Source organism: Triturus cristatus, chromosome 6 (assembly GCF_964204655.1).
Source record: "Triturus cristatus chromosome 6, aTriCri1.1, whole genome shotgun sequence".
In the NCBI taxonomy this organism is placed as follows: domain Eukaryota; kingdom Metazoa; phylum Chordata; class Amphibia; order Caudata; family Salamandridae; genus Triturus; species Triturus cristatus.
In genome coordinates, this window is record NC_140589.1 from 1,682,712,032 (window position 1) to 1,682,738,397 (window position 26,366).

Genomic DNA, 26,366 nt, shown 5'->3' on the forward strand with positions numbered 1-26,366 from the left:
CACACAAAAATTTGCAAATCCGTCCAGCACCCGTTGTAAGCCCATGGGGGATTTGGAAAGCAGCAGGGTATCGTCTGCAAACATGATAGCTCGAACCCTGCTGCCATCCAGCCTAGGGGCGTCGATGCTGCTCAGCTCATTGAGATGGTTAATGACCCCGTTGACAAAGAGGCAGAAAAGGGTCGGTGCGAGCACACAACCCTGCCTGACCCCCCTGTCAACGGGGAAGGCATCCGAGAGAGTGCCTCCTCTTCCACACCTCACCCTGGCAAAATTTCCCTCGTGTAGTCTTTTCAAAATTAGTAGGATGTCAGCGGGGACCTCAAGGTCCACTAAGACAGCCCATAATTTGTCCCTGGGCACTAAGTCGAAGGCGGCTCGCAAGTCCACGAACACCGTGTATAGGCTGCCGCCCTCGATCAAGACAGTGTTCCAATATAGAAGATTCAGACGGAAAATGTGGTCAATAGTGGAGATACCTCTTCTGAACCCTGCTTGATATGGGCTCATAATCTCGCGTTCTTCAATCCAATCTTGGAGTCGATTTAGCATGAGTCTACCAAAGATCTTTTGGGGCACATCGATGAGACTGATGGGTCTATAGTTGGCTGGGAGCAGAGGCGAGCCCTTTTTAAATATTGGGACAATCTCTGCGCCCAGCCAAGTATCAGGCATCTCCATGCCCCCCAACATGGCATTGAATAAAATCATAAGATAAGGTGCCCAGACGTCCGGTTCTTGTTTAAATAAGTCACCCGGCAAGCCATCCAAGCCTGGTGCCTTTCCTGATGCCAGCCCGGCAATAGCCGCTCGGACCTCCTTTAATGTAAACGGCACCCCTTTCCAAGTAATGCTAACCAACTGGGTGGAGTTTGTCCTATCCCCCCTCAGGTAACTTATAAAGGGACTGGAAATGATCTTGCCATGCCTTAGCTGCGATGTTAGGCTCTATGGCAGGGGCCAACTCATCAGAACCTGTGTTCACGCATCGCCAGAATTTGCGCGAATCCCCACATGCCAGGGAGGTAGTAAGTTTTTCCCATCTTTGGTACTCCCATTCGCTTTTAGCATTGGAAGTCAGGGTCTTATATGCCGTTCTCCTGGCCCTAATTTCCACGCTTCCCTTTCCCGCCTTAATCGAGGTCACGAGATCGGTTTTTGCCTTGCGGCATGCACTGTTGTACCAGAGGGGGCCGGCAGCACATCCATTTACCCTTTTTGGTTTGAAAGGTAAGGATTTCAGACACCGATTTGGTGAGGTCTTCATGTAGCTGCCGCAGTTGTTTGTGTACACCCTGGGTGATGCCTTGCACCTCTAGTGCCTGGACCTTTTCGAATGTAGGAATTACCCGAGCGTAAAGCTTGGATATCTTCCCTGAATTGGAAGCTATTTTCTCCCACTTCACTCTGCGTCTATTGTTCTCAAGGACAAGCCCCACCTCAGAAGCCTCCCTCTGTTTCCCCCTGACCTCAAGACCAGGGTGATCATATTCCAGTTCTAAAGCATTGTGGTCGCTATCTTCCCTAGCTGTCACCCGGAAGTCTCTGATGAGTGACCACGAGGCCAATGGAACCAGGATATAATCGAGTCTTGACTCCCTGCCCGCTCTATTAAAGGTGCATCTTGGAGGGATGTCAGAATTTAGCCTTCCATTGCAAGCCCGGAGACCATATTTCAAGGTTAGGGATGTAATTTGTAAAGCCAGAGGGGTCCATGTTCTTGGAGCCGGTGCCTGCGAAGGAGGTATAGACCACATCAGGTCCTCCTCCTGGGCCAGACCACCCAGTGTACCTGAAAGGGGCTCGAAATGGCAATTCAGGTCGCCGCCTATTAAAAAAGGGATACCCTCCGGAATTTCATTGAGGGCGAGCGCAAGGTCCTCGATGGTACGCGACTCCTGTGTGATATTGACTGGCCTGGAGTAGACATTTATCAGCAAGAGGCTTTGTGAGTTTGACCATTCCAGCAATACAACTAAAATGTCCTCCGTGTTCAATGGGAGGACAGCAGCCCTACATCCCAGGTCACTAGCCACCCAGATTGCAAGGCCTCCAGAGGGGCGCCCTCTACCCCCCCATACTGCATGTGTGGAGAATACAGCGAAGCCCATACAGGTGGCGTCTTCCCTCGCCCAGGTCTCTTGGAACAGGCATATATCTTTATCCTCGATAAAGGAGCTCCAGGCCGGGTTGTTCAATTTATTGCCCAGGCCCGCCACATTCCATGATAGAATCTTGAGCGAGGAGGAGTTAGTTCTCTCTGTTTGTGAATTGGGAGGGCCAACCATACCCGAGTGTATCCCCCGTGGTGGATTAGGGTCAGAGCTACCTGCTTGGGCAGCCATCACCTCGGGTATATTATGTGGAGGACTGGAGGTCCCTGCACGTCCCTCTCCATTTATTCGGCTAAGCTCAGAGTGATCCTTCTCCATGGGGGTTGTTAGTCGTATGTTGGATATTAGGGTCCTATTTTGAATCTGGTCCTCTCCGCCCCCCGTCATACTCGGTCAATCCACCATATCTAGGTTACTAAACCTGTTGTAGGTGGAAAGATGGTCATAGCGAGGAAATCTGGGAATAAGGTGATCCCTTCTTTCCCTTGGGCCCCATCTGCCTCCTCTCTTACATACTGATTCCCACCCTTCCTCTTCCTGCTCATTTCTAGTGGAAGGATAGAAGAATGAAAGGGGAAGGGATTGGATAGAAGTCCCCTGGGCGTGGTGAGGCCAACTACATATATGTGAGACAGTGAGAGGGTCCTTAAAATTAATCGGACACACTCTCCATGAATAGTTTTTCTAGTGTTACCTAGCCACGGGACTCTCCTCACCATGAGAACCTCACTATGAATACCTTCTGGGAGGGGCCTGTTAGTGGAAAGCCAGTGGATTACCTTGTTTTTTAGGGCCTCCATTGGTTCTCTAGTAGATAGTTTTAATTCAGGAATACCGGCTAAAATAACTGTGTACGGGGTGGCCTCCGGTGGTAAATTAACTGGCCTGTATTTTGTACCATTACCATGTACCCCTATTGCGGGCACAGCTAACATCTCTTGAGAACTAGCGTTTGCTGTGCAGGAAGGAACCTGCATATTTGAGGTTTCTGGAGTGGGTAGTGTGGGATGGTATGTTTGTGCAGGCATTGGTGGAGGACACCCTTCCTTATCTGGAAGTACTAGTGTAGGCTTCGTGCATTGGCTGGCTATTTTTGGGGCTTCTACTAGTAGTGCAATTCCCTTTTGGAGGTTCAGTAAGCATGTTTCCATCTTCGCAAGACGGTCTTCTAGGGGATTAAGCATTTTCCTCAGGAGAGAACTAATATCCAAGAGAGTGAAGATCTCCTGCCTCGATGTGGCATTGAAGCTAGGAGATGTCTGGGCCGGGGTGTGAGAGGGCAATGCTGTTTTTTTTGGAGGTGGATCTAACCCCTTACTGACTGTGTCATGGTGGTTGTCCTCCCGCATCGGATTGTGGTTTGGGATCTTGGGCTTTCGGCCCCCTGTGGTTTGCGCCCTTCTTTTTCTTTTCGGGATTGCTCCCTCCTTCTCCCCCTGTGTCGGTTGCGCAATCAAGTGAGTCCTATCCGTAGTTGCGTCCTTGACAAGGATACTCACGTTGGCAATAATTGAAGGTGGGGGGGGGCCTGGGTGGTGGGAAAGGTAATATGCTAATCTCTACGGGGGTAGAGATGTCACAATCAGTAATGGATGTAATCGAGCTACTTAAATCAGGTAGGTCAGGCATGCCAATTATCCCCCCAGCATCTGTTGGTGTGCAGTCAGGCGTTCGTTCTGGGGTGGTGGCATGTGCAAGGGGTCCCAGGGAAGATCTCCTGACCCAGTCGATTTCTTGGGAAATGCGCCTTTCTAGGGTGGTTATTTCATCAATAAGCAGCGACCCTGCCTTAGCGAAGTACATGTCCAAAGCACCTTTTGCCGTCCCGGCGGCCAGCGTGGTTTTGCTCCTTGTTTCTCTTGTGGTCATGATCCGAAGCTCAACTCCACGATTAGATGAGAAGTTTTAGACCAGGAGGGGTGGCCCAGGCCCTATCTCTCCCGTTCTTGAACGGCCTCAAACGGCCCGCTCTTTGCCCGGTCTTCGCCCGAGCTATGTCACGCGCGCGTTCCGCTAGCGCGTATGCGCGGGCGCCTTTTAAATGGCGAAGAGAGCAGGAGGAGGAGTGGGTGGGAAGAGGCCCCAGCTGCAGCGGTGATGGTGGCGCTGTGCAGGCTGGTCCTCGCTGTCCCACCGCCAGGTAAATCCCACGGAAAAGGCTCCCCAGGTCCGGCAAAGTCCGGTTTGGCCGGGTTTAAGCACCGGAGTCTCTGCAGTCACCGTGGTCAAAGTTGCAGCGAGCGGCTCCCGCGAAGCGGGGGCCGCGAGTCTTTAAATGCGCTGGTGGGAGGAGTGGGCGGGAAGAGGCCCCAGCTGCAGTGGTGATGGTGGTGCTGTGCAGGCTGGTCCTCGCAGTCCCACCGCCAGGTAAATCCCACAGAAAAGGCTCCCCAGGTCCGGCAAAGTCCGGTTTGGCCGGGTTTAAGCACCGGAGTCTCTGCAGTCTCTGCAGTTCACAATAGGTTTATAATAAAAAGTTTTAAATGTAGAGTCAGAGGACCAATCGGCTGCATTCATAATGTCCAATAAACTGACTCCCACAGAAAAAACCTTGGATGCCATAGCACCACGAGCAGAATAAGCACCAAATCTGGAAACATCAATACCAGCTTCACCCATGAGCCAGTGGACCCATCTTGCTAGTGTAGCTGGGAACACTGAGCGAAAAGGTTTCTGTAGAGCAATCAACAATTGACCCGCCATATCTTGACGAAAACCTGCAGTACTCACCTCATAATCCCGGATACATTGTACCACACACAATTTTGGATTGTCAGGAAACGCAGGATAAGTGACAGAAGTGGTGTTACATTTAGTGCGTCTGGTGACCAAAAAAGTAACACCCTCTGGCGAGAATCTGTGACCCGCTAGATCTAGAGCGCGAACATCAGAAACGCGTTTACAGGATACTAGAAAAAGTAGCATAGCGAGCTTGGCAGAAAGCTGTTTACGAGACAAACACTGATTTACAGGCCAGGAGTCCAAGAAACGTAAGACAATGGAGACATCCCAAAGCTCCAAATATTTAGAACATGGTGGTTTTACCAACCGGATACCTCTGAGTAATTTACATACTAATGGATGTTCACCAAGTGGCTTGCCCTCAATGGCCACATGACCCGCCGAAATGGCTGACCGGAAATGATTGACAGTGCGATAAACGAGCCCTGAAGCGGCTAAGGACGCAAGAAAATTCACTACCAAGGAGACATGTGCTGCAGTGAGATCCACCTCCCGCACCAATCACACCATCATTTCCATGCTGTAGCATAACGCTTGTGTGTGTTGGGCGACCAAGCCTCGCTGATAAATCTGGTAGCGTCCCTCAAAAGGCCTGGGACTTTCCAGCGATCCCCGAAATTCGCCAAGCGACCAGCATGAGTTCACCTGATGTTATCAATGGATGTGGAGACTGGAGAGGGTCTAACAGATTCCACCGCCAGGGAAGAAGGACTGGAACCGCACATAACAACATTTCCAGAAGTACAGGGAACCACGCTTGAGACCTCCACAGAGGAGTGATCAGAATCAATTCCGAGTGATAACATTTGGTTCGTGCCAGGACCCTTGGAATCATTACAAATGGAGGGAACGCATAACAAAGCGCTGGAGGCCACACTTGCAGAAAAGCATCCGTGGCTAGAGCCTCCTGATCTGGACGCCAGCTGAAGAACACTGGAATCTGTTTGTTGAGTCTGGAGGCAAACCGATCGATCTGACAAGGGCCCCACATCTTGCTCAACAATCTGACCACTCGAGGGTGAAGCCTCCAATCGCTGAAATCCCGGAGATGTCGGGAATTCCAATCGGCAACTTGGATGCTGCACCCTGGGAGGTACTCCGCCACTACAAACAGTTTGTTCTGAAGGCAAAAGTGCTAAAAGTCTTTGGCAATCTCCGCTAGAAGTCGGGACTGGGTCCCGCCCAACTTGTTGACATAACTAACCGCCGACACGTTGTCCATGCGGAGAAGGATGCAACAATTTGTCTGACGGGGCGAGAGGCAACGAATCGCAAAGGAACACGCCGGAAGCTCCAGGCAATTGATGTGGAGATTCAATTCCTCCGGAGACCAACGGCCGCCAGTGGACACTTGACCGCACTGGGCTCCCCAACCCCATCGACTGGCATCGGATTCGATCACCACCTCCGGGGTGGTGCCGAATAGGGCTCGACCGTTCCACAACTCCATATGTTCTAGCCACCACAACATCTCCCACCTCGCCTCCTCTGAGAGAGGAATCTGATCGGAATACTTGAGGCCTTTCTGGAGATTGTGTATCTTGAGCCGTTGAAGTGGTCAGTAATGAAGGGGACCCAGGAAGATCGCTTAGATAGAAGAAGCTAACAACCAGACGACCCGGGCTACAGACCTCAAGGACACAGTCTGCTTGTTCAAAATCAACCTCAACTCTCTCTTGATCGATCTGATTTTCTGATGGGGCAAGAGGAGTTGACAAGTGATGGAGCTGACTAGAAAACCCAGGAACTCGATAGACTGAGACGGAATCAACACAGATTTCTGAGGGTTGACTAAGAAACCCAGATTCTGCAACAGATCTATGGTCCAGGCAAGATGCTGCATCACTAGGCGAGGACACTGGCCCATGATGAGGATGTCGTCCAGATAAATTGAGGCGAACGCCCCGGGCTCGAAGAACTTCGACTACAGGCCTCAGAAGTTTTGTGAAGCACCAAGGTGCTGACGAGAGGCCGAAAGGAAGGACTTTGTACTCGTACCAGATTCCCTGCCATTGGAACTGCAGAAAACGCCAATGTGGTCTGTAAATGGGCACCGACAGATAGGCATCTTTCAGATCTAGGCGGACCATTCAGTCCCCTTCCTGAAGAAGATCGCGAAGCAGATGGATCCCCTCCATCTTGAAGTGACGATATACAACCCATCCATTGAACTCCTTGAGATTTAAAACAAGCCTGGATCCACCCCCCTTCTTCTTAACTAGGAAGACGTTGCTGACAAAACCCTGAGGGTGACTAGACGTCTGCACTATGGCCCCTTTCTGAAGCAGAGACTCGATCTTGCTGGAAATGAGCAGCTGATCTTGAAGGGAAAAAATCATTGGACGAGGAGGGAGAGTCTGAGAGGGGGAATGAAAAAACTCTATTTTGTAACCCTGCACTGAATCCAGGATCCACGCATCCTGCGAGATCCTTTGCCAATTGTTGAGAAAATACTGGATGAGGCCCCCCAATTAAACCTCTGAAAAGGGAATCGGGCTCACCTGAAGGTGTGGCATCACGTTGACCTCACTGGTTGCCTCCATAGTGTCCTTTCCTGTTGTTATTGCGGGATCCACGGGTTGGATAGAAGGAGGAGGAGGAGTTGGAGTCCTGATACTTTCCATGATTGGAGTTCTCACCCCACTGGGCGCCTTGCTGGTAACCGCGGCCGAACGACCGCCCCCGATGTCGTCCGGGCGGAAAGCCCGCTTTAGGTAACCTTGCGCCTTGTCAAGGCCACTGAAAGTAGCGACAAATTTAGTCAGCTCCTTCAGAAAAGGCTGCCCGAAGAGAAGACCCTGTGCTAAGGGGCCTGACTCCGAGGTAGATAACTCCGCCAACTTAGGGTCAAGTTTCAAAAGAATAGAGCAGCGACGCTCGCAGGACATGGCACAATTAGCATTGCCCAATTGACAGATGGCACGCTGCGCCCATCCGATCAGATCATCAAAATCAATGATTTGCCCAGAGGTTTTAGATTTGAAACCCAAGTCCAAAATTTTTGTAAGGGGGCCAGTTAAATCAAGGAGCTTATCCTGACAGGACCTCCTTGCACGATCAATTCCTTTTTTGGGATCCTTCATGTATTCCTTTAAATAGGTAAGCATGGATGGATCCACCTCTGGGGTGTCTGCCACTTTGTCTGCCAAATCTGGTCTTGGGCATTCCGAGCACAACCGCGCTCTGACATCATTATCAAAGGCTTGACGCAGATGCGATTGCCAGTCAGTCAAAAACTTTATTCGACATATAAAATATCATAAAATTATAAAACATATAAAATCAGAGATTAAGATAGATAAAAGCAAGAGAAGGTTGTTACAATATCTATAGCAGCATAATTCATGGCCCAAAGGGGAGAGGTAATCAGCAATCAATACAGTGTAGAAAAAGGACAAGTACAGCAACAGGCCCGTTCAAATAGTGCTAGGGCTAGTCTCAGACATGGATCATTTGAGCTTGGCACAAAGGCTAACAGTTCTTAAGTAGCCTCTGTCTAATCCTCCATGCCCCCCCCCAAAAACTTAGCAGTCCCACAGATAACGCTAGGGACTGTTGTCTCGTAAGTAAGGATGCGCAGGGCCACCCTGGCTGACCTGCAGCCCAGATTTGAACAGATCGGTTTCAGCCATACTCTGCAACCTCGGTAGAGGGAAGCCAGGAGGAGGAGTTAGGGTGGACAATGGCAGTGGGATCAAAATGAAGCAAATTTGGATGGGAAGGAGCATCAACAAAACGTTCCTTGCGTTGCTTCTTAGCTGGGGGAGGGGAAGTCTCCGGCTCAGAAGCCGTATCAGAGGAGGTATTGCCATCATCCCTGTGAGGCGAGCTAGAAGAAGTATCCCTGGTGGAAGAGCTATAAGAATGGTCCGCAGCAAACACCTTGGCTAATTTTGCAAAGTCTGAAAAATGTGGGTTTTTGGAACCTTTCCCGTCAGATGTAGAACGGAACGAAGGCCCGGGAAGCCAGCCCTGTTGCAGGGCATAGTTACACAAATGCCGTTTTAAGGGTTCAATAGCCCTGACCATGGCCCTATTTACGGAGTGCTGGACTCCCACATCAAGAGCCTCAACCAGCTCATGCTCCAAAGACCCAGAGGGGTCCTCCTCAAAGTATTCCTCATCATAGTAATATTCAGACATAATGCCACGTATAAGTGACTGATAAAACCACCAGAGGAAACAATTTGGAGCAAAATATGCACTGTCTGCGCAGAAAAGACACTGTAAACTGTGTGGACTGACAGTGATACAATAAGGGGGAGTGGCGAAACCCCAGGTAAGCCACAGCAATACAAGGACGCAAGACCCACTGTGTGCAGTTATATTTGAATGTGGAGGGAGGGCTTGCCTAATAACACCACTCTAGGCAAAGCCTATGCAGTAGTATACAGCCCAAGTCCGTAAAATGTAAACCTGAGCGTCGCATACACTGGTGGGTAAAGAGCAATGGTCTACGCTGCCCCTGCGCTCATTTAATCCCGAAAAAACGGAAGAGATCGGTAAAAAAACAAAATGGCCGCCGCGCATGCGCGGAACGGCCAGGTAGTAATGCCAAAAAGAGGACTAAGCGTCGGAACGACGCGCGTCCTCACCCTCGTCTCCCGCTCCACTGCAAGAAAAAAACAGGCACTCAGCGCCCGGTGAGGGAGGTGAAGAGCACTCCCAACGAGATCGGAAAGCAGGCAGAAAAGCAACCAAAGCGCAAGAACAGCACGAGAAGAATAGGACAAAGAAATATACGCTGACAAACGCGGCATCAGAACAAAGAACACACAGTCGAGCGCACAAACAGCGCTAGGAGCACAAAGGGAATAAGTGGCAGAACAGGAATAGAGCCGCAAGCATAATCAATCACCCCCTGCCAAGCAGAGGGACAGCAGCGCGACGGGGAAAAGCAGGCAAATGCGCTAACAGCGCCTGAGGCTCACAGGAGGAGCAATCAGCAGCGCGGCACGGAGCATCAAACAGACCAGAAACAGGCAAGTAAATGCAAAGCTCATCAGTACAAACTGTAAACAAAGCGCAATGAAAGTCAAAGCAACATGAAGAAAGTAATGCACTTTACTTAACAGCAAAGAAAGAGGATGTAGTATTCTCTTATGCTCCTTATATAGGGGTCTACTCTATGGTTGTCATGTGATACCCACTAGGGTTTATGGGTATTGTAGTGTGTACTTTTGTTATAGGAGGCCAGGCAAAGAGAAATGTGTTGGCATCGATATTTCTCATGATCATAAATTCCATTTTGGATGAATTGAGTTTTAAAAACAATTGTTCATATTCATTGATGAATGCTGTTAAAATTCACTGGCAAAGAGAGGAACCACTGAATGTCAGATCATCACAGCCAATAGATTCAAGATGGTTCAGAAGTATATTATTGTTAGTGGGTCAAAAGCTGCAAATATGTCCTAAGACCCCTGATTTAACCTCGTCATATTTACTCCGTAGATTGTCTAAGAGAGAGAGAGAATCCTATCAATGCTACAAATTCTTCGAAATGCCACCTGTAGGGGATGTACCAGACTATTTTCCTCTGCATATTCCTGAAGTTGGCTAGGCAAGAGTTTCTCCAGCACTTCAGCCAGAAAAGGGAGGAGCTGGCTAGGTCAAAGGCTGTTAGGATCAGCAGGGTGAGTGTAGGTTTCTTGGGCAATAGTTTCTAATCTAATCATATCCAGATCCTTGTTTTAAAGATGGCTGTGCTATTTTTATCCATTTACGATTCTGGCGGTAGGTTATAATGATGCCTGTATTTTTAGAATATGTTGTGTGTGTGTGTGTGTTAAGCGTTTGCGTTTAAACAAAGATTAATAATTGAGCTGACAGCATTTTTTTCTAACCCCACTATTCATAAATATCTTTGATATGGTCTGGAGGTGGAGTGGCGATAGGAGGAGATGACTTGGTAGTACTTAGCACTATTTGTCTTTGATGGCACAGACCATGAAGAACTGTGCTATGGTGAAGGAGCCATGGTGAAATCATGTGGAGTCCTTTGTGAACCCTTTTTGTAACTAGGTATAAATCCATTCAGTAGTTTTTGAGAACTGAAGTTTAAAAAATAATTGTATATCTGGATGGTTGGTTCAGCGAGAGTCTCATGGGAGTCCAGCGAGGGTGCAAATTATAAAAGCATTGGCATAGCCAATAGGACTCGCCTTTGGGACCTTATAAGTGTTTAGCCATGCAACAGTTGATGTTATTGTGCTGCATAACTAAATACTTATAAGGTCCCAAAAGCGAGACCTTTTGGCTATGCCAATGCTGGTCTGTTTTGTTTTACCGGAGACGCTGTAAGTGATTAATCCACTATATTCAATTGTAAGGAAATACATGTTTTTACCATGCCTTACTCACTTTTCTCTTTGCTCCATCATTTTAGTCATCTCTAAACATGTAGTGTTTTGAGTACTCTGAAGCTACTACAGTTGTCCAGCCTTATGGTCTTTGTTAAAAAGCGTGAGCATTTATATTCCTAGAGTGCTGTAGTTGTCACTGTGGTACAACAACTTTGTTCAGGGTGCCTGCACAGGTGCATATAGATGAGAAGTAGGAATGAAGGATATATTTGTCCCATCTACTTCGAAAATAGAACATCATTTTTTAGATTGCACACGTTCCTAGCAGTCTGTGCTGTAGGGCCTATTTCCTTCCACACAAAATGCAAAACAATCTTAAACCTGTTCCATCCATATCAAAACAGAGCATATAGGTAACCTGGCAGTAACAACCAGTGATGAAGTTGAATTCAATTACCTGGCAGTTTTGAAATATGAAGTATAGTCAGAATATTCTGCTTGAGCCGCTTCAATGGAAGGATGTTCTTGAATCTAAAGAGGAGAGAAGGTGTCATTGTGTTTACTGAAGAATTCTACTCTCCCGGGATATTTGAGAGAAATCTCTCCAGATTTCTGCCAAACATCTGTACTCCAGTATTTTATTTCAGGACGGGTGGTATCAAATCTCCTGACAGTGATTTGATTCTGTTTCCCTAGAAAGGGTTACTGAGTTTGATTATCTTGGTATTCGCCTTTGTGACTCGATGAGTTGGAAATGTCACCTCCAAAATATGTTGTTGACTCACAAAAGGGTAGTGGGTGCCCTTCTTAAGGAACAACGTGCCTCATCCCTTAAACCCATTGCACCTATTCTTGATATTTATAGGGCACGGGGTGTTAATGCAGCTCTATATGGGGCTGAACTTTGGGGGGTATGTAAGGCGGATCAGTTATCACGCTCAGAAAGCAAGTTCCTCAAAGATTTAATGGGGCTTCCCTATAGCACCCCAACGCTCCCATTGTTATTAGATATGGGTGCGAGATCAATTAGTGACCAGGCTAGGCTCCGCCCCCTTCTCTTATGGGCGAGAATCTGGAGAGTCCCAGAAATGTCTAGCTTTGCGGATGGCCTAACCAATGTGCTAGAATCACCGGGATGGCCCAAGATTCAATGGCTGAGGGAAGTCAAGCGTCTTCTCTTCAACATGGGCCTTGGCGATGCCTGGGCCAATAGATCAGCCCCCCCAAAGTCTGTGTTAAAGAAAATATATTGGAACTGGGTAGCTGATGGTAGATCTAGCAATTCCAATCTGTGCAGGACTACCCTGGACTTTCTTTTAGTAAAAGACATGCCCCTATGCGAACCATACTTTGATACCGTCACAAAGCGCAGGGATAGGGCATTGTACTTTCAATTTAGGATAGGCCTACTTCCCGTCGGAGAACTAACCTCTAGGTGGAAGGCCCCGGCCCAAACAATCTCTTTGTGTCCATTTTGTGAGAACAGGATAGAGACAATCCCGCACCTGTTTTTTGAATGCCCGGCCTATGTACTACCCCGCAGTAGATGGTTAAAACCACTTTGTAGAGTTCTCGGAACAAGGCACTTTATGGAGGCATTACGTATATTAAAAAATGACCCACGGCCCCTCTTCGCTTGTGGTATAGCCAAGTTTCTGGGTTGGGCTTGGCGCATTAGATCAACTAGGCTTTTGTACCTTGTTTAATCTTTTTTTTAAATGATTTTACTTAATTTATTGGGACCATTTGCATCATGAATTGTATGATTATGCACTGGCTCTTTTTATTGTTTTATTGTTCCATGCTAAATGTATTGCTTTTTAAGATATTTCTTATATCGAAATAAAGCCTATGATGATGATGATGACTTGTCTTTGGAGTGGTCTCCGGAAGCTGATGCATGCAGAAGGTCCAGAGGCAGAGGAAATGGTTTCCCTGTCTGTCAGTATTCAAATAGGATGCGTCTTGTGGATTTGAGAGCATATTTCTAAGAGGCGAGGAAAAGTGAACTGGAGTCTGAAGAGCCAACCCTGAAGACTTGAGGACTGTACCTCAAGGTAGGAGTGGTACTGGAACCCGTGGGAAAATGTTGGACTAGCAAGAAAATTCTCTTCTGCATAGAAAGGAAAACTTGCAAAGTTTCCCCAAAAGAGACACAAACTTCGCAGCTTTAACTTTGCATAATTTTTCCTGCTTTGAGACTTTCAATTTGGAGCTTAAGGCTACAATTGGACCATTTACTCACGGTGTCGGGCCTTACAGAGTCATGGCTGGACTTTCCCTGACCACCAGAAGTTTATACGTCCGAAGTTAAAAACTGCTATGTGTACCAACCCCATATCTTGCGAGCAAGCCACAATGCTTACTTCCTTTCAGCCGCATGAAGGACACTTGATTTCTTCTCATTTATTTTGCATTACCATACAATGACCCAAAGTTACTTTTTCCAGCACTTTCCTATGGGGATGACTTTTTTCCTTATTATGTTTGATTCCTTTTAAATTCTTTATGTTTTGAATGTCTGGCAACATTTTGCACATATATTACATTCATTGTTTTTCTGAGGAAGGCCTTGCAACGCGTGCCAAGCTCCCAAAGGTGAACCAAGGATTGCTCACAATTTACCTTTGTGGGCCAGATTGTGTGGTTCTTGTGGGAGCCACGTCACAGCTCACATTAAGACTGTGGTATCTGTGCTCCCTGTGGCCTAATATTCTGGTTCCAAAAGAAAAACCGCGAGAAAGATTTTCTGGTCTGTTTGCCGCAATGATGGGACTGGCTAAGAAGCTCTGATTTGTTAATCTCAAAACTACTAGTTACTTGTCTTCGGTATTTGTTCTAGGCGTTCGGGTGGAGCCAGATTATAGAAAATTGAGCCTGTTTCTCACAGTGAGGCTATTTCAAGTGTGTGAGCGGATCAAGGGCCTCCATGAAGAGACTGGTCTTCAGGGCTCTCTTAACAAATTGCAGTCTGGGTAACTCTCTAATGTGCTGGAATAGCCAAAGCTGCAGTGCTTACATTGAGAGCTTAGGGTTTTTGTGAGGTTCGGATCGGGTGCTCGGACTCAAACGTTTTCCCTTTTTTGGAGCATGAAGGGCAAGGTGAGTTTTTAAGGCCAGGCAATAGGGCCTGGATGCAGAGGTGGGTATTTTAAACAACAGATGGGTACCCTTCATCTATTAGAGAATATGCCTCATGCATGGCACAGTTTTGGACTGAAATTCCAGATTTTTCCCCATCTGGTTAAGTTTCTGTGTGTCATTACATACCTTAGAATTGAAGTTAGTTACTCGTGTTCTCAGTCCCCAAAGCTCACAAATAGCTGCTGAAAAGTCACCGCAATAGCCCAGACCCTTTGCGGGAGGACAGATGTGCTGATGGTGATGGATGTAGTGGTGCTGATTCAGACGTGTGAAGTCTGTTCTGCCCAGAAGACATAACCAATTAATTGTTGAACCTGAGATGCGTGCCACGGGATTCAAGCTATCCTGGCTGATGAAGGGTTTTACCCAGAAACCGGTCCCAGGATGCTTGATTCCGGTCCAGGGAAGACATGGCTTGGCAGTTCGGGCTGGACTGTTCCCATGAGGCACAGGGTCAAGACTGATTTGCATATAGCTGTGTCTGAACTGAGGTGGTGAAGTGAGCTAAAGAATGGTGATGGATTCAGACCAGATCTGTGACTGGGGGCCATTGTCTGAAAAATGTCAGTGCTCCCTCCATCATCTCCTTGTGTTTGCTTGTTCAAGCATCACCAGCTACAACATGCTATTTATCAGGCTTCATCAGGACCACACCACACCACACTATGCTGTGCTACAACAGGCTAAAATAAGCCGTCGCAGACTAACTCCAGCTCATCTCATTTAATCTCCGCAAAGGAATAGAGCAGCTAGATTAGCTTTGCAGAAACCCCAGGAAGCATGCCAGTGCTTGAAGATGCTTGCAGTCAGCCACTTGTGGCTTGTCGCTTGTGTTAGTTTGCAGTGGTGTGAAACTGTCTGTGTTGATTAAGAAGGCCTCTAAAGGCCTGGGCTAGTACTAGGGCCAGATCACATCACATATTCCACAGGGCGTGAGCACAGGGCCGGCTCTAGGGCAGTGCGACCGGTGCCACCGCACCGGGTGCTTGCTTCCGGGGGGGGTGGGAGGGGCACCCTGTTTGCAAGAATATTATTATTTTAAAGCATCTGCTGCCGCGTTCGTTTCCTCCAGCAATTTCCTGGCAACAAAAAATGTCCGGATAAATCCTTTGATTAATGTTCTTTCTGAAGAGCGACCGAGTTTTGTTTAGTTGGGGTTGACTCACTATAAAGTAGCGCAGAGGGTCAATGTGCCTGTTGCACAAAACTAATACAGAGCAGATTACACAGTGCATAGAATGTGTCAAGGTCAGTGGGTTACTGCTTTTAAAAGGGAGATCCCTTTGTTACTTGCAATTTATAAATTAAAATCCTAATCTAGTATTTCAATTTATAATTTGCAAGCAACAAAATGATGTCTCTTTTAAAAGCAGTAATGCACTGACCTATTTAGATTCTATGCACTTTGTTACTGTACTGAACTATTAACTTTTTTCAAAGAACTGCATGCACGCTGCAAAGTATAGATTTGAGCAAGGATTAATGTTGCAAAAAGGATTAATTTGGGCAGAAATCTATTCTTATTATTAAAGGGAACCCTCAACTATGGTGTTCCTTTTTAAATACTGAGTTTGTGCTTCTCTTGACCAAGCACTATTAAATTACACTGCCTACCAGTATGGATGACATGTGACTCCTACACCTTGTAGTTCTGTGGCTTTTGTAACATTTCATATATGCTGAGTTACACACGTATGATTGAGTGTGTGTGTGTGAGGCAAAGGGCTCTGACATCCAACACTGGTATGAGTGGCGCTATAAATGCATCTGAGAGGGATTGGTTATGGAGACTTGGGCACTGTTAAAGGGTGGTGGTTAGGGAATCCGTGGCGCAGGTGGTCGTTGGGGGGCGCCAACAAGCATTGTCGCACTGGGCGCCAACAGCGCTAAAGCCGGCCCTGCGTGAGCAGGCTACACCTGAGGGGGGACACGACAAGAGCCCCTGCATTACTAGAAGACCGGCACACATAAAAGAGCACCAAAGTACCCTTTGGGTGCACAGGGCAGTGTCAGTCAGAAACACGAAGGATGCAGTCCGTGCTGGGAGTAATCAAATAACACCACCTACCATCCACTGAAGCTGAAGTCCTCTCATACAATGGCAAGAGCGGATTGAGTCCGAGTGTTCCGAATATCATCCATGGTACATAGAAACAACAGTAATTCCATACAGAGCTGCATTATTGTAAAGTTTACGTTCATGTTAGGTTGTAATTAGAGGTGGGCGTAACGTGCATAATTCTGTGTAGAGTAATCATGCAGAATTATCCAGGAATTCTGCAAGAATTCTGTGCTTAGTGCTATGCAAAAATGCAGTTTGTGGTAAGAAATAGCGCAAAGTGCAACAGAACACAAATAGTGAGCACGAGCAGTCACTCATGCTTACGAAATGTGCTCTTGGAGTAGAATATTCCCACAACTTACTCCTGGCATTTAGTGCTATTTTCTTTGCGGCAAATGCCCCCTCGTGTCCAAAATGGATGCAACTATGCATTTTGCGCTAGGAAAATGCGCTAAATGCAACAGAACACAAATAGCCAATGTGAGCCGTCACTTGTGCTCCCTGAGGGTGCCCTTGGGGTAGGATTTAACTAGCAGGAACAGGCCCTCATGCGTTCTCACGGTAGGATTTCCCCCCCCCCCCCAAATTACTCTTCATTACATGAGGAAGAGTCCTTGCTTAATTATTGGTAATTCCGCAACAAAGAGTAATGGGCAATTACCCAAATTACTCCAGCATAACCAAATTCCGCCCAGGCCTAGTTATAATCTCAGATGCCCAATCTTTCTTGCGGATTTTCTTATGTAATGAGCTGTGTAATGTTATTTAGTACACCTGTTTTGTGTTGAGCATTCTTTTCAACCTTGGTGAACGTTTTCTCTGGAAATTAGTTTCTCTTGGAGCAGCTTATTTAGAAACAGATTTTCTGCCCTCTTCCTCAGTATGGTAGGTATGCAGTGTCACTTCATGGGTGGATTGGCAGCACACAACTGCCTATGCAGTTATCCACCTTCCTCGCTTTGGCGGCTATAGAGTGCTGTTCGTGTGTTGTTCTGGATTTTGAAACACTTTCTGATGGTAAAACCTTCCAAAACGGAGCAGGTTTCTATTTCATTCGAAAGATCTGATGTACTTTAATTAAATGGGAACCTGACGAGCAAGTAACAATTCAAGTGCTTGGAAAGAGTCTACCCTGGCTACCAGTGCAAATCACGTCTCTTATTAAATAAAGGCCTTTAAGCACATCACTTTTATCTGACAGTAAAGCAATTCCTGCGCAGCACAATACATGTTTTCTCACTCTGATTCTAATTTTAAGGTATTTCAAAACCAGGAAAAGTCAAATTTGAATAATGGGTTATTTTGCTTTTGGTTCGAGACATGGTCAAAGGCAGCCATGCTTTTAATATTTTTTGTCTCCGGATTTCTTTTTAATGCCTCCTACATTTATTTTTCCTTTTTCCAAAAGTCTTGTTTTATTAATCTGCTCATTGTTTCATATTGTTGTAGAATGTAGTGCTCTCTAGCATCAACATTTTCAAAAATAAATCGAATGTTGCTCCAGTTGTGTTTCATACGATCGAAATGTGGCTTCCTTTAACCTATTTCTGTTTTGCTTGGGCAGAGTTCTATGGCAAAGGTGCCTCGTACAATGTGCTCGCTGGGAAGGATTCAACAAGAGCGGTGGCCAAGATGTCGCTTGAACCTGCAGATCTCACCCACGACACAGTAAGACATCACAGTCATTTTCATACAGTATTTTTATTTTATTCTGTTGCTGAGCAGGTACATTTAATTTAGGATTTACCGCCATCAAGGAACAAATATAATGGCAACTTTTTCTGTTTAAAACAAACCTGTGCTATTCCCTTCAAGGAGAAACATCTTAGTGCACTGCTCAGTAATAGGAATGGGGTGCTTGTGTTTCCTGTTCCCTCCACATTCACAATGATCCATCCTTGATCCAAATATTCTTATTTATCATATGAACTTTATCAGCGTTATTTACATTTTAAAGTTGATGCCAGCTTCATATTGAGATTTTCAACTGTTGTCACAATAAATTCTTTCCATATCTAGGTGGGACAGAAATCTCTCATACTTGAATTAGAGAGCAACACGAGTTTCCACCTCTTCTCTCTCTTGTCCGTTGGGGTATGTTTTTTTTCGCTTGAACTGGTCACCCTAAACCCAGAACCATTTGAGCCATTATCTTACTACTCATGGTACCAGATATGTGCATGTCAAAAGGTCACACTTGACATGCTTTCTCCACTATTCCAAATGTGGGCCTTGTCCAGCCTTTTGTAAGATTCTGGCAATAACATTTTATGACTTTCTTGGATCCAAGTTACTCGCGGTAGGGACTTTCTTAGTTCGCCTTCCTCGACACGATTCATTCACTATCCTTGATTCCTGTGTATATAGGTTAAGCTAATACGACACATGGATGCTAATGAGCTGCGCCTGCAGCGGGGCTAAGTGTACCCCGGCATCCAGTTTTAAAGATATGCTTCCCAAAGGTTCTCTGCTCTTTTCCCGAATCAGAAGCAATTTAAATGTATATTTTAAGTTATGATCTGGTGGGCTGTTGATTTTAGGCGGACATACTTAGAATGTGACTTTGGTAACAAATCCTTGTTTTTCTGTTAATCTATATCAAATTCATTTAATTTTTATCGGATATGCAATGTAGTCTGGTTCATTGTTGCACAATCACGTACTTGAGCTTCTTCCTTGTTATCTTGTTTTCCTAGGCTGGGCTCACAGAAGAGCAGTTGAAGTCCTTGGATGATATATTTAATGACGTCTATAAGAAGAAATATCCTATTGTTGGTTACACATCGCAGCGGATTTTAAATAAGGATGGGAGCCCCAACCGCGACTTCAAGCCGGAGGACCAGCCCCATTTCAACATTAGGGATGAATTTTGATTCCCTTATGGAGGAGAGCACAAGATTAGGTCATTGGGTAGAGAGCAATAACCATCCTGGACAAGGCATGACCTGATGCCTGTGTTCATATGGAAGAGTTTGGGATTTAGTTCCTGGGTCATTAAGGACACACTAAGTAATATCATACACTTTGTGTTTCTACACTGTATACTTTTGTGTTTTTTTATTTTATGTTTGTTTAACTGTAGGAGTCCGTGTTATAACTTATAAGGCAGCTGATACACCAACAATCTATTCTTACTCACTTTTCCTTTGGTTCTTTTATACAAAAACTCGGTCGTGGATTTTTTTTCCAAATCTCATTTGGTGCCTGCATTTTCCATCAGCAGTGAACGTTAATATTTTGCGTTTGACATTGTTTGCTTAGGGTGCGTTATGGAGACGTGTCTGACTGTAAACTAAAAGGAACATCAATATTAAAAATAAATTATAGGGACTCTTCAAAAAATAGCTCGCAAAGAATGTTAAACCAAAGACACAGAAATGTAACATGCCTTGAAAGCCTTTATTATTTTGGGAAACTGTGGCACATCAAATAACATAAATTAATTGATGTGATGTTGAAAATTGATGTTTTCACTTTGTGTGTTTTTTATAGTTCATCGAGGCAAAGACTTATGACAATAGCCGAGCCTTGTCTAAGTGGTCAGTGTCTTCACTGTGTCCATCAAACTTTCTCATTTTCACTGTGATACTCAAAAGTACAAGAGGAAAATTAGCAAAATATGCAAAGCGTAACAGACCAGCAGCCACGGCGTAGGTGGTATTGGAGATAGCCTATGGCCATAAAATAAAGAGATGTACTCCAACCTCCAATATGCAAGTAACTATATCACAGCATTTCAGTTGCAGTAGACGCAGTCATAACATACTGTGTCGCTATACAATTCTCAAGATCGAACATCGCTCTCAAGTTGACTCTGTTTCACTATTTGTATGCAGGAGCAATTTCCAGAGATGTGTACATTTCAACCCTATCATTACAATAAACCATATCCCACAGCCACCCAGATTTGTCTGAAGACAGAGCACCCAACCCGTCATCTCCACCCTCCTTCTAGGAAAGCCATAGCTGTGAATGTCATTGTACGTCACCCATTGAATGCAAAGGTTCCCGAATTGACCTCAAGTGAATAACACGTAGGTACAAGTTCTGCTCTACCTATTAACATTAGACACTCGTAAAGCAGCCTGTTCTCTCAATAAGTGAAGCGAAACAAGCAATGCAAATCCATCCAAACTTTTCGCCCGGGGTTTGATTTTGCTCACCATTTTGGGATGAAAGCAATAAAAAATTGAGCCATGTGCAAATAGGTTCTTACTAAAATTCCTTGTTTTGCAAACGCTGAATGTTGCTAAAATAAATTAAAGCAGTTGATGAAAACCCTAGTTGCCTCAAGTTGGAAACATAGTTGCTATGTACTTGTTATGCACGTTTACAGTGCACTACAGATGGCAGGTATCTCTGTAGTAATTATGTTCTCTTCTTTTGAAGAATTTGACGCGGAGTTTGTTCGGCTGGGTTATACATTCTTGACCTACAGATGATGCATGGATCTCAGCAACCAGTGCTTAACACCACTAACTATACCAGCCTTTTATGAATGTTCTTAATGATGTGTTTGAGTGAAACAGTCCAATGCATTCTAGTGCTACATAAAACCCACCTTTAACATGCATGGCATCGTGAAGCACCCACTTTAGCTTCTAAAGTGGTGGTTGCCTCTGGAACCGATGACCTGATAAACTGAGTCCCACTAAAAACATTAGTTGGGTATATATTAGCCTCTTGTTTCTGTAGGCAAAAAAAGCTAATACAATGCTTTCAGGGAATATAAGGGCAGGTCTGAGGGGTGGAGGAGGCCAGGGGCTTCACAGTAAATCAAGGTTAGTGACGAACACAAATAAATGATGAAAGCTGCGAAGAAAGGACAGAGCATCAAAAGGAGCCAGATGACAAGAGATGTATAAGAAAGACAAAAGGTGAGAAAAGAAAGAATGATGAATAGGTAGCTACTGGAAACTAGGAAAGAGAGGAAAATATTCTAGGAGTCGTATGGCATACTTTCTTTGCTCACGTGGTGTCATACGAGGGTTGGTGCAAAGTGTGGTAGGTATTATAATTTGCATCAGTTAAGACGGTGCAGATGACCAGTATCCTGGTTATCTACTGAGTGATGCATGTATAAGATAAAAGAAATTGAATGTGACACGAGTGATGAACTAGTGTAATTTGCAGATGTAAAATAGTTACTCATGCATCCGAATGGTGGTGAAAAGATACACACACACAGTCAATAGGAGCAAGGTGCGATTTACCACTCCTGTGGGCTGATCTAAAATCTGATTGACAATGGCTTAAGCCAATGTCTGAAGGATAGTGGAGAGAAACCCATTATAAGTAATATCCCTTTTTTCATGGCGGCCAGCAAGCCCTACTTGGCATCAGAGGCACTAAAATACTATCGAGCTGAAATACAGCGAAAGCTCATCCCTTTATATGTGCACATTTACATTGTCCCAATGTAGTCTCTCAGGCCAGGTTTCATTTTCTTACCGGGATCATTTATCAAACATATCTGCAAACACTAACTCTAGATCAACTCATCCGGTCTCATAACAGAAGTCAAACCGGAGCCCTCTCTTCTTGCACTTGTCCTCCATTTGAGCCTGCCTTCACTCCTGATTACTACCAGTTAGATTTCCTCCTTGTTCTAGCTTCAGCAGGTTTTGGTCAGCCCTCTACATCCATTCAACTCTTTCAAGTATTCACTATTTGCCTCAGCCACCACTGCTTGGAGCAGTAGGCCAGCCTTTTTCAGCAAATGCCTCTCTTCTTTAGTGCCAGGGCTTGTGATACAATGGCTGCTTTCATTTACGTTTTTGGTATATTTTTCTATTTGCACTTTATATGCCTGTTGTATGTAAAGGCCAAACGTACTTGATACATAAATTAAACATTGACGGTTTGCCAAAGCCAGATCTGTTAGTTTTGCAAGTACCTGTTTAATTTGAAGAGTGTGAAAATTTAGTTGTCTTGTTAAATTCTGTAAACAACTCCTTTAATTAGGGCTCTTTATTATCCATAATTAGTATGAACAATTTGAATTTAAATCGTGGGCCTCATTTTTAATTTTAATTTATATCTCCATAGTATTGGAGCATGGGAATCAGACTTCTATTTCTATAACAATTGGCATTTATACAACTGCTCACATTATTTTGAGTTCTAGTTTTGTAATCCGTACTGAGGTTATGGCTCACTTTCCTATAGATGTCATGTAGGGCCTTAAGGTCATCTGAACAAGTTCACATCATTACATCAGGATGTGAAAGGCTGAGGTTACATCGAAACAACAATTACTATCTGGATGCCCTCCAACTGTGTGTTAAACATTTAGAATGGTATTTAGCTTTCAAGGAAAAAGTATATGACTGTAGTCTGTTCTCTCTTTTCATTATAGTCCTCAACACTCTGAATACCTCTGAGCTGCACGATGGGCCTCTTAGAACTAGGGTAAGATAACATGGTTGGAGCTGAACTAGGCCCCCGTGAAGAAGTTCTTGTAAGAGACTAGCGCAATAGCAAAGGGTTCACTACCCCATTGGGGAAAGCATGGGGGAAAGCAACAGATAGCAGAGACTGCAGAAGTCTTGTTCTAGCAGTTGTGCATCAAGCTCCAGCACTGAACTGAGGTAAGCGCTATCTAAGACAAGTGGGAAAACAAACTCATAAATCCACCTTGAGGATGAATGCACTTCTTGAGGGAGCTTGCAGGCCACTCATGGAGGATGGTTACAAGGCAGGTTGTGGACGTGACAGGAGGGAAAACTGATTTGTTGATGTTGAAAATTATCTTTGTGAACTATATGCTGCTGCGGTGAACTGAAAAAAGAATTCTGCATGCTACAGGGTTCCATTTTTTTTATTGATCGGATATCAAATGATCAACTCTTTCTGTGGTGATGCTTTCTAAATTTTGTAGCTTTCTCATGGGAATCGTCTCCCAGCCTGAAGTCTTTACGGTACTGTACCTTTCATGAGATCAACACTTCACTCCAAGAAGAAACATGACATTATTAAGTCTGCAAGATAAATATGTGACATTGTTCATATGTGGGTAAAAACGGCATTTTTTATTTCATACAGTTGAATTGGTGGTGTTTTACGTGTCCAGACATGGTACTCGTGCACGGAATGTTCTTGCACTACAGTGACCTTGAGCACTGCCTTTACAGGAGTGCAGGCAAAGTAAAGATAATGTGTGATTAGAACAAATGCATCTACTTAATAAATATAGAATTTATGATACAAAGTATCCTGGAGTTCTTGATCCTTAACCCCTTCAGTGCCCATGGCGAGCTGGACTCGTCATGGGCTGCGGTGGCGCTGTGCCCATGACGAGTCCAGCTCGTCATGAACTCCGCCCGCTAATGCAAGGCGCGGCACTGGGCGGGGAAAGGGGCGGGCATGCAAGGGGTTAAAATGGAAAATTGATTGAAGACTTGCACACCAAGCATTGCTAGTAAACAACGTACAAATACCAGTGAATACACCAAAACCGGAGCACGTCGAGGCCACACAAGCAGGCCATAGTTTAAGATTTTTCTGAATTTATTAAGATTTAAGGTTCTGATGGATGCATCTTCCTGAAGATTACTCTAGTTTGGTCTGGAAAGCGCCCCCCCAGCAGTGGCTCTCGGTACTGCCAGGTAGTGGCATCTGGTTGCAACTGCAACTCTGCGTCCAAACATGAAGAAACTGGAGTATATTAGACGGCAACCAGTATGCTGGCGTCAGTTCAAGGACGTTATCCGACCCCCATCAATGCATGGTAGCAAGTACTGTGATGAGAAAGGGATAATTGCATCCACACGTTTTCTGGCGGGTAATCTGAGCATCACATGCTCATTCTGTTGGTGGCCCCAGTGATAAGTTAATTGGGGACATGTCTTTGCCACCCCTCCTGGACCTCAAAACAAAGACATGTCAGAGCTCCAGCTGAACAGACACATTGACATGTATTTGACCCTGAAAAGCAAGGTAAACAATTCAAGTCTGCAGCAAGGAACTAAACTGCTTCCGGGGACATGGTTTAATACATGCCCTCAACCAGCTGGTAGTAAAATGCAAGCATCAAAAGAGTGGTCTGAACAGCTGCCCTGCAGATGTTGGATAGTGAAGCCCCACCAGCTTTAGCTAACATTTTCTTTCTGGTTCTAACCTCCATTGCAATAGGCAGAACATGGCGACTCTCTTTCTGACTGAATATACACCTGTTCTCTCCTAGTGACTGGCACAATTGTAAGCCATTCTCACTGTAGTGGTAGGACATGGAACGGTCCACGTAAATGGCTAGGCAGAAGCGTGATTTAGCCTTTAGCCTGGATAAAAGACACAGTCCTCTTTTATCTGTGCAAAGCATGGCTCACCTTCGGAGGGAAGCTTGGGTCTAGATGGAGCCGTAGCCTGTTCAGAAACACTTTAGGGTGCTTTCCATAGTAGAGCCCCCCAACTCTATCCAATGGCGAGCTGATGTAATTTCAATAAGAGTTTTGAAAGTGAAGAATTTGAGGAAAGTATCCACTAAACTTTATAAGGACATTCCTGTAAGGAAGCCAAAACCAGCAAGAGATCTCATGCATATGTTTAGTTTACAAATAGGAAACTGCCTGTGCCATTTAGGTAGCCACATCCTTGCCCCCTCTCGTCCATGAAGGCATTAATAGCCAGGGACTGACTTCAAACCCATATAAAAGCACCGTTCTTCGTAGCATTACCCCTGAACCTGACACCAGAACTAGAAGAAGGACTGGTGGTGTTCTTATAATCTTCTCATGGATACCCTGCTTGAGATATGCATTGGGACAGTCAGTTTATACATGGTTCATCAGGTGCCCTGGCCTCTCCGTTGCCATGTTAACAGTCTCAACTGAAGTCAGGAAAGTGCCAAGAGAAGAAGCTCCTCAGTGTTAGTGAGTGAGTGACAATATCCACCCTGGATCTATTGCTAATGGTCCGAGGCAGAAACCATGTAATCTTCATCCAGAAATGGAGACCAGTGTTACCTGCACGTCCAGCTCTCCCTGCAAATCTTTGACAGGTTTCTGTGAATTAAAGACAAAGGGAAAGAATACAGGAGCATCAATGACCAAAGGGAAGGGTCAGGAGTACTTCTACTCCCTCAGCCCTGCCCATTGTAACCCAAGAAACAAAACGAGAAGCTGGGGAGGGTCAACAAATTGGTTTAGTCTGCAAAGAGTTGGAGATTGGGAGAACCCAACCTCCTGCATGTGGCTCCTCCGATAACAAGGACCGGACACAAGCTTTGTGATGAGACCAGCCATACTCCCCTGTTCTGTCAGTGGAAATAATAATCTGTCGTACTGTTGTAATACCCATGGGCAGAGAAGAACAAATAGAACGTCGGTGGCGGGACTTGTGAGTGGCACCTAGTACTGCATGAAACGGCGCACCTCTGCAGATGTGAGGATCCCTCATTCGTAAACCTAGGATACCGCCCTCCAGAAGTGCTTGCACACATCATACACAAAGTGCCACAGTGACATGCAAAGGTTATAAATGGATACAAGCAACATTCTAAAACCGTGCTAGACATCTTTTTGATGAACCTGACTTAAAGGCACAGAGGGGAAAAAATGATGGACTGCATGTTCAAATAAATCTCAGCCACTGGTAATTGCCCTAGGTTGCAGTTCAGTCTGTTTTTTTCCACCCATTGTGCAGCTATAGACCCGAACCAAGCCTCTAGTGGTTCACCAATGTCCTATTCCAATAGGAACAGCCCAGTCTGGGCCGCCAGGGCACATCCTGTCTGAACAGGAACAGAAGATACACAATTTTGCCTCAGCCTTACTGGACCTCATCACTAACGTGGAGTTTAAGTTCTGTGGTACAGCGAGCAAGGGTCCTACGTTTGGGCACACCTATCACAATAGGGCCTCTCACTCAGCAAAATAAATAAAAAATTAATGGGTGGAGTGCTTGATTAAATCTTAGCCACAAGTAATTAGGGTCCAAGGTTTTATTTTCCTCACTGTATCACTAGAGACAGGGGTCAACATGTGAATCAGCCCGGGTTGT

General features: G+C 45.4%; 1 protein-coding gene across 1 annotated transcript in view; it reads left to right on the top strand.

Moving 5' to 3' along the window:
• The window catches only part of NENF (neudesin neurotrophic factor), a 57,957-nt gene extending 34,380 nt beyond the window's left edge, over positions 1–23,577 (top strand). Inside the window, exons 3-4 of the mRNA XM_085612864.1 lie at positions 17,932–18,035; positions 19,064–23,577. Of these exons, the coding sequence (XP_085468990.1) occupies positions 17,932–18,035; positions 19,064–19,240 (281 nt within the window). The 3' untranslated portion in view covers positions 19,241–23,577. The remainder of the gene's footprint in view (positions 1–17,931; positions 18,036–19,063) is intronic.
• Positions 23,578–26,366: the final 2,789 nt, after the last annotated feature.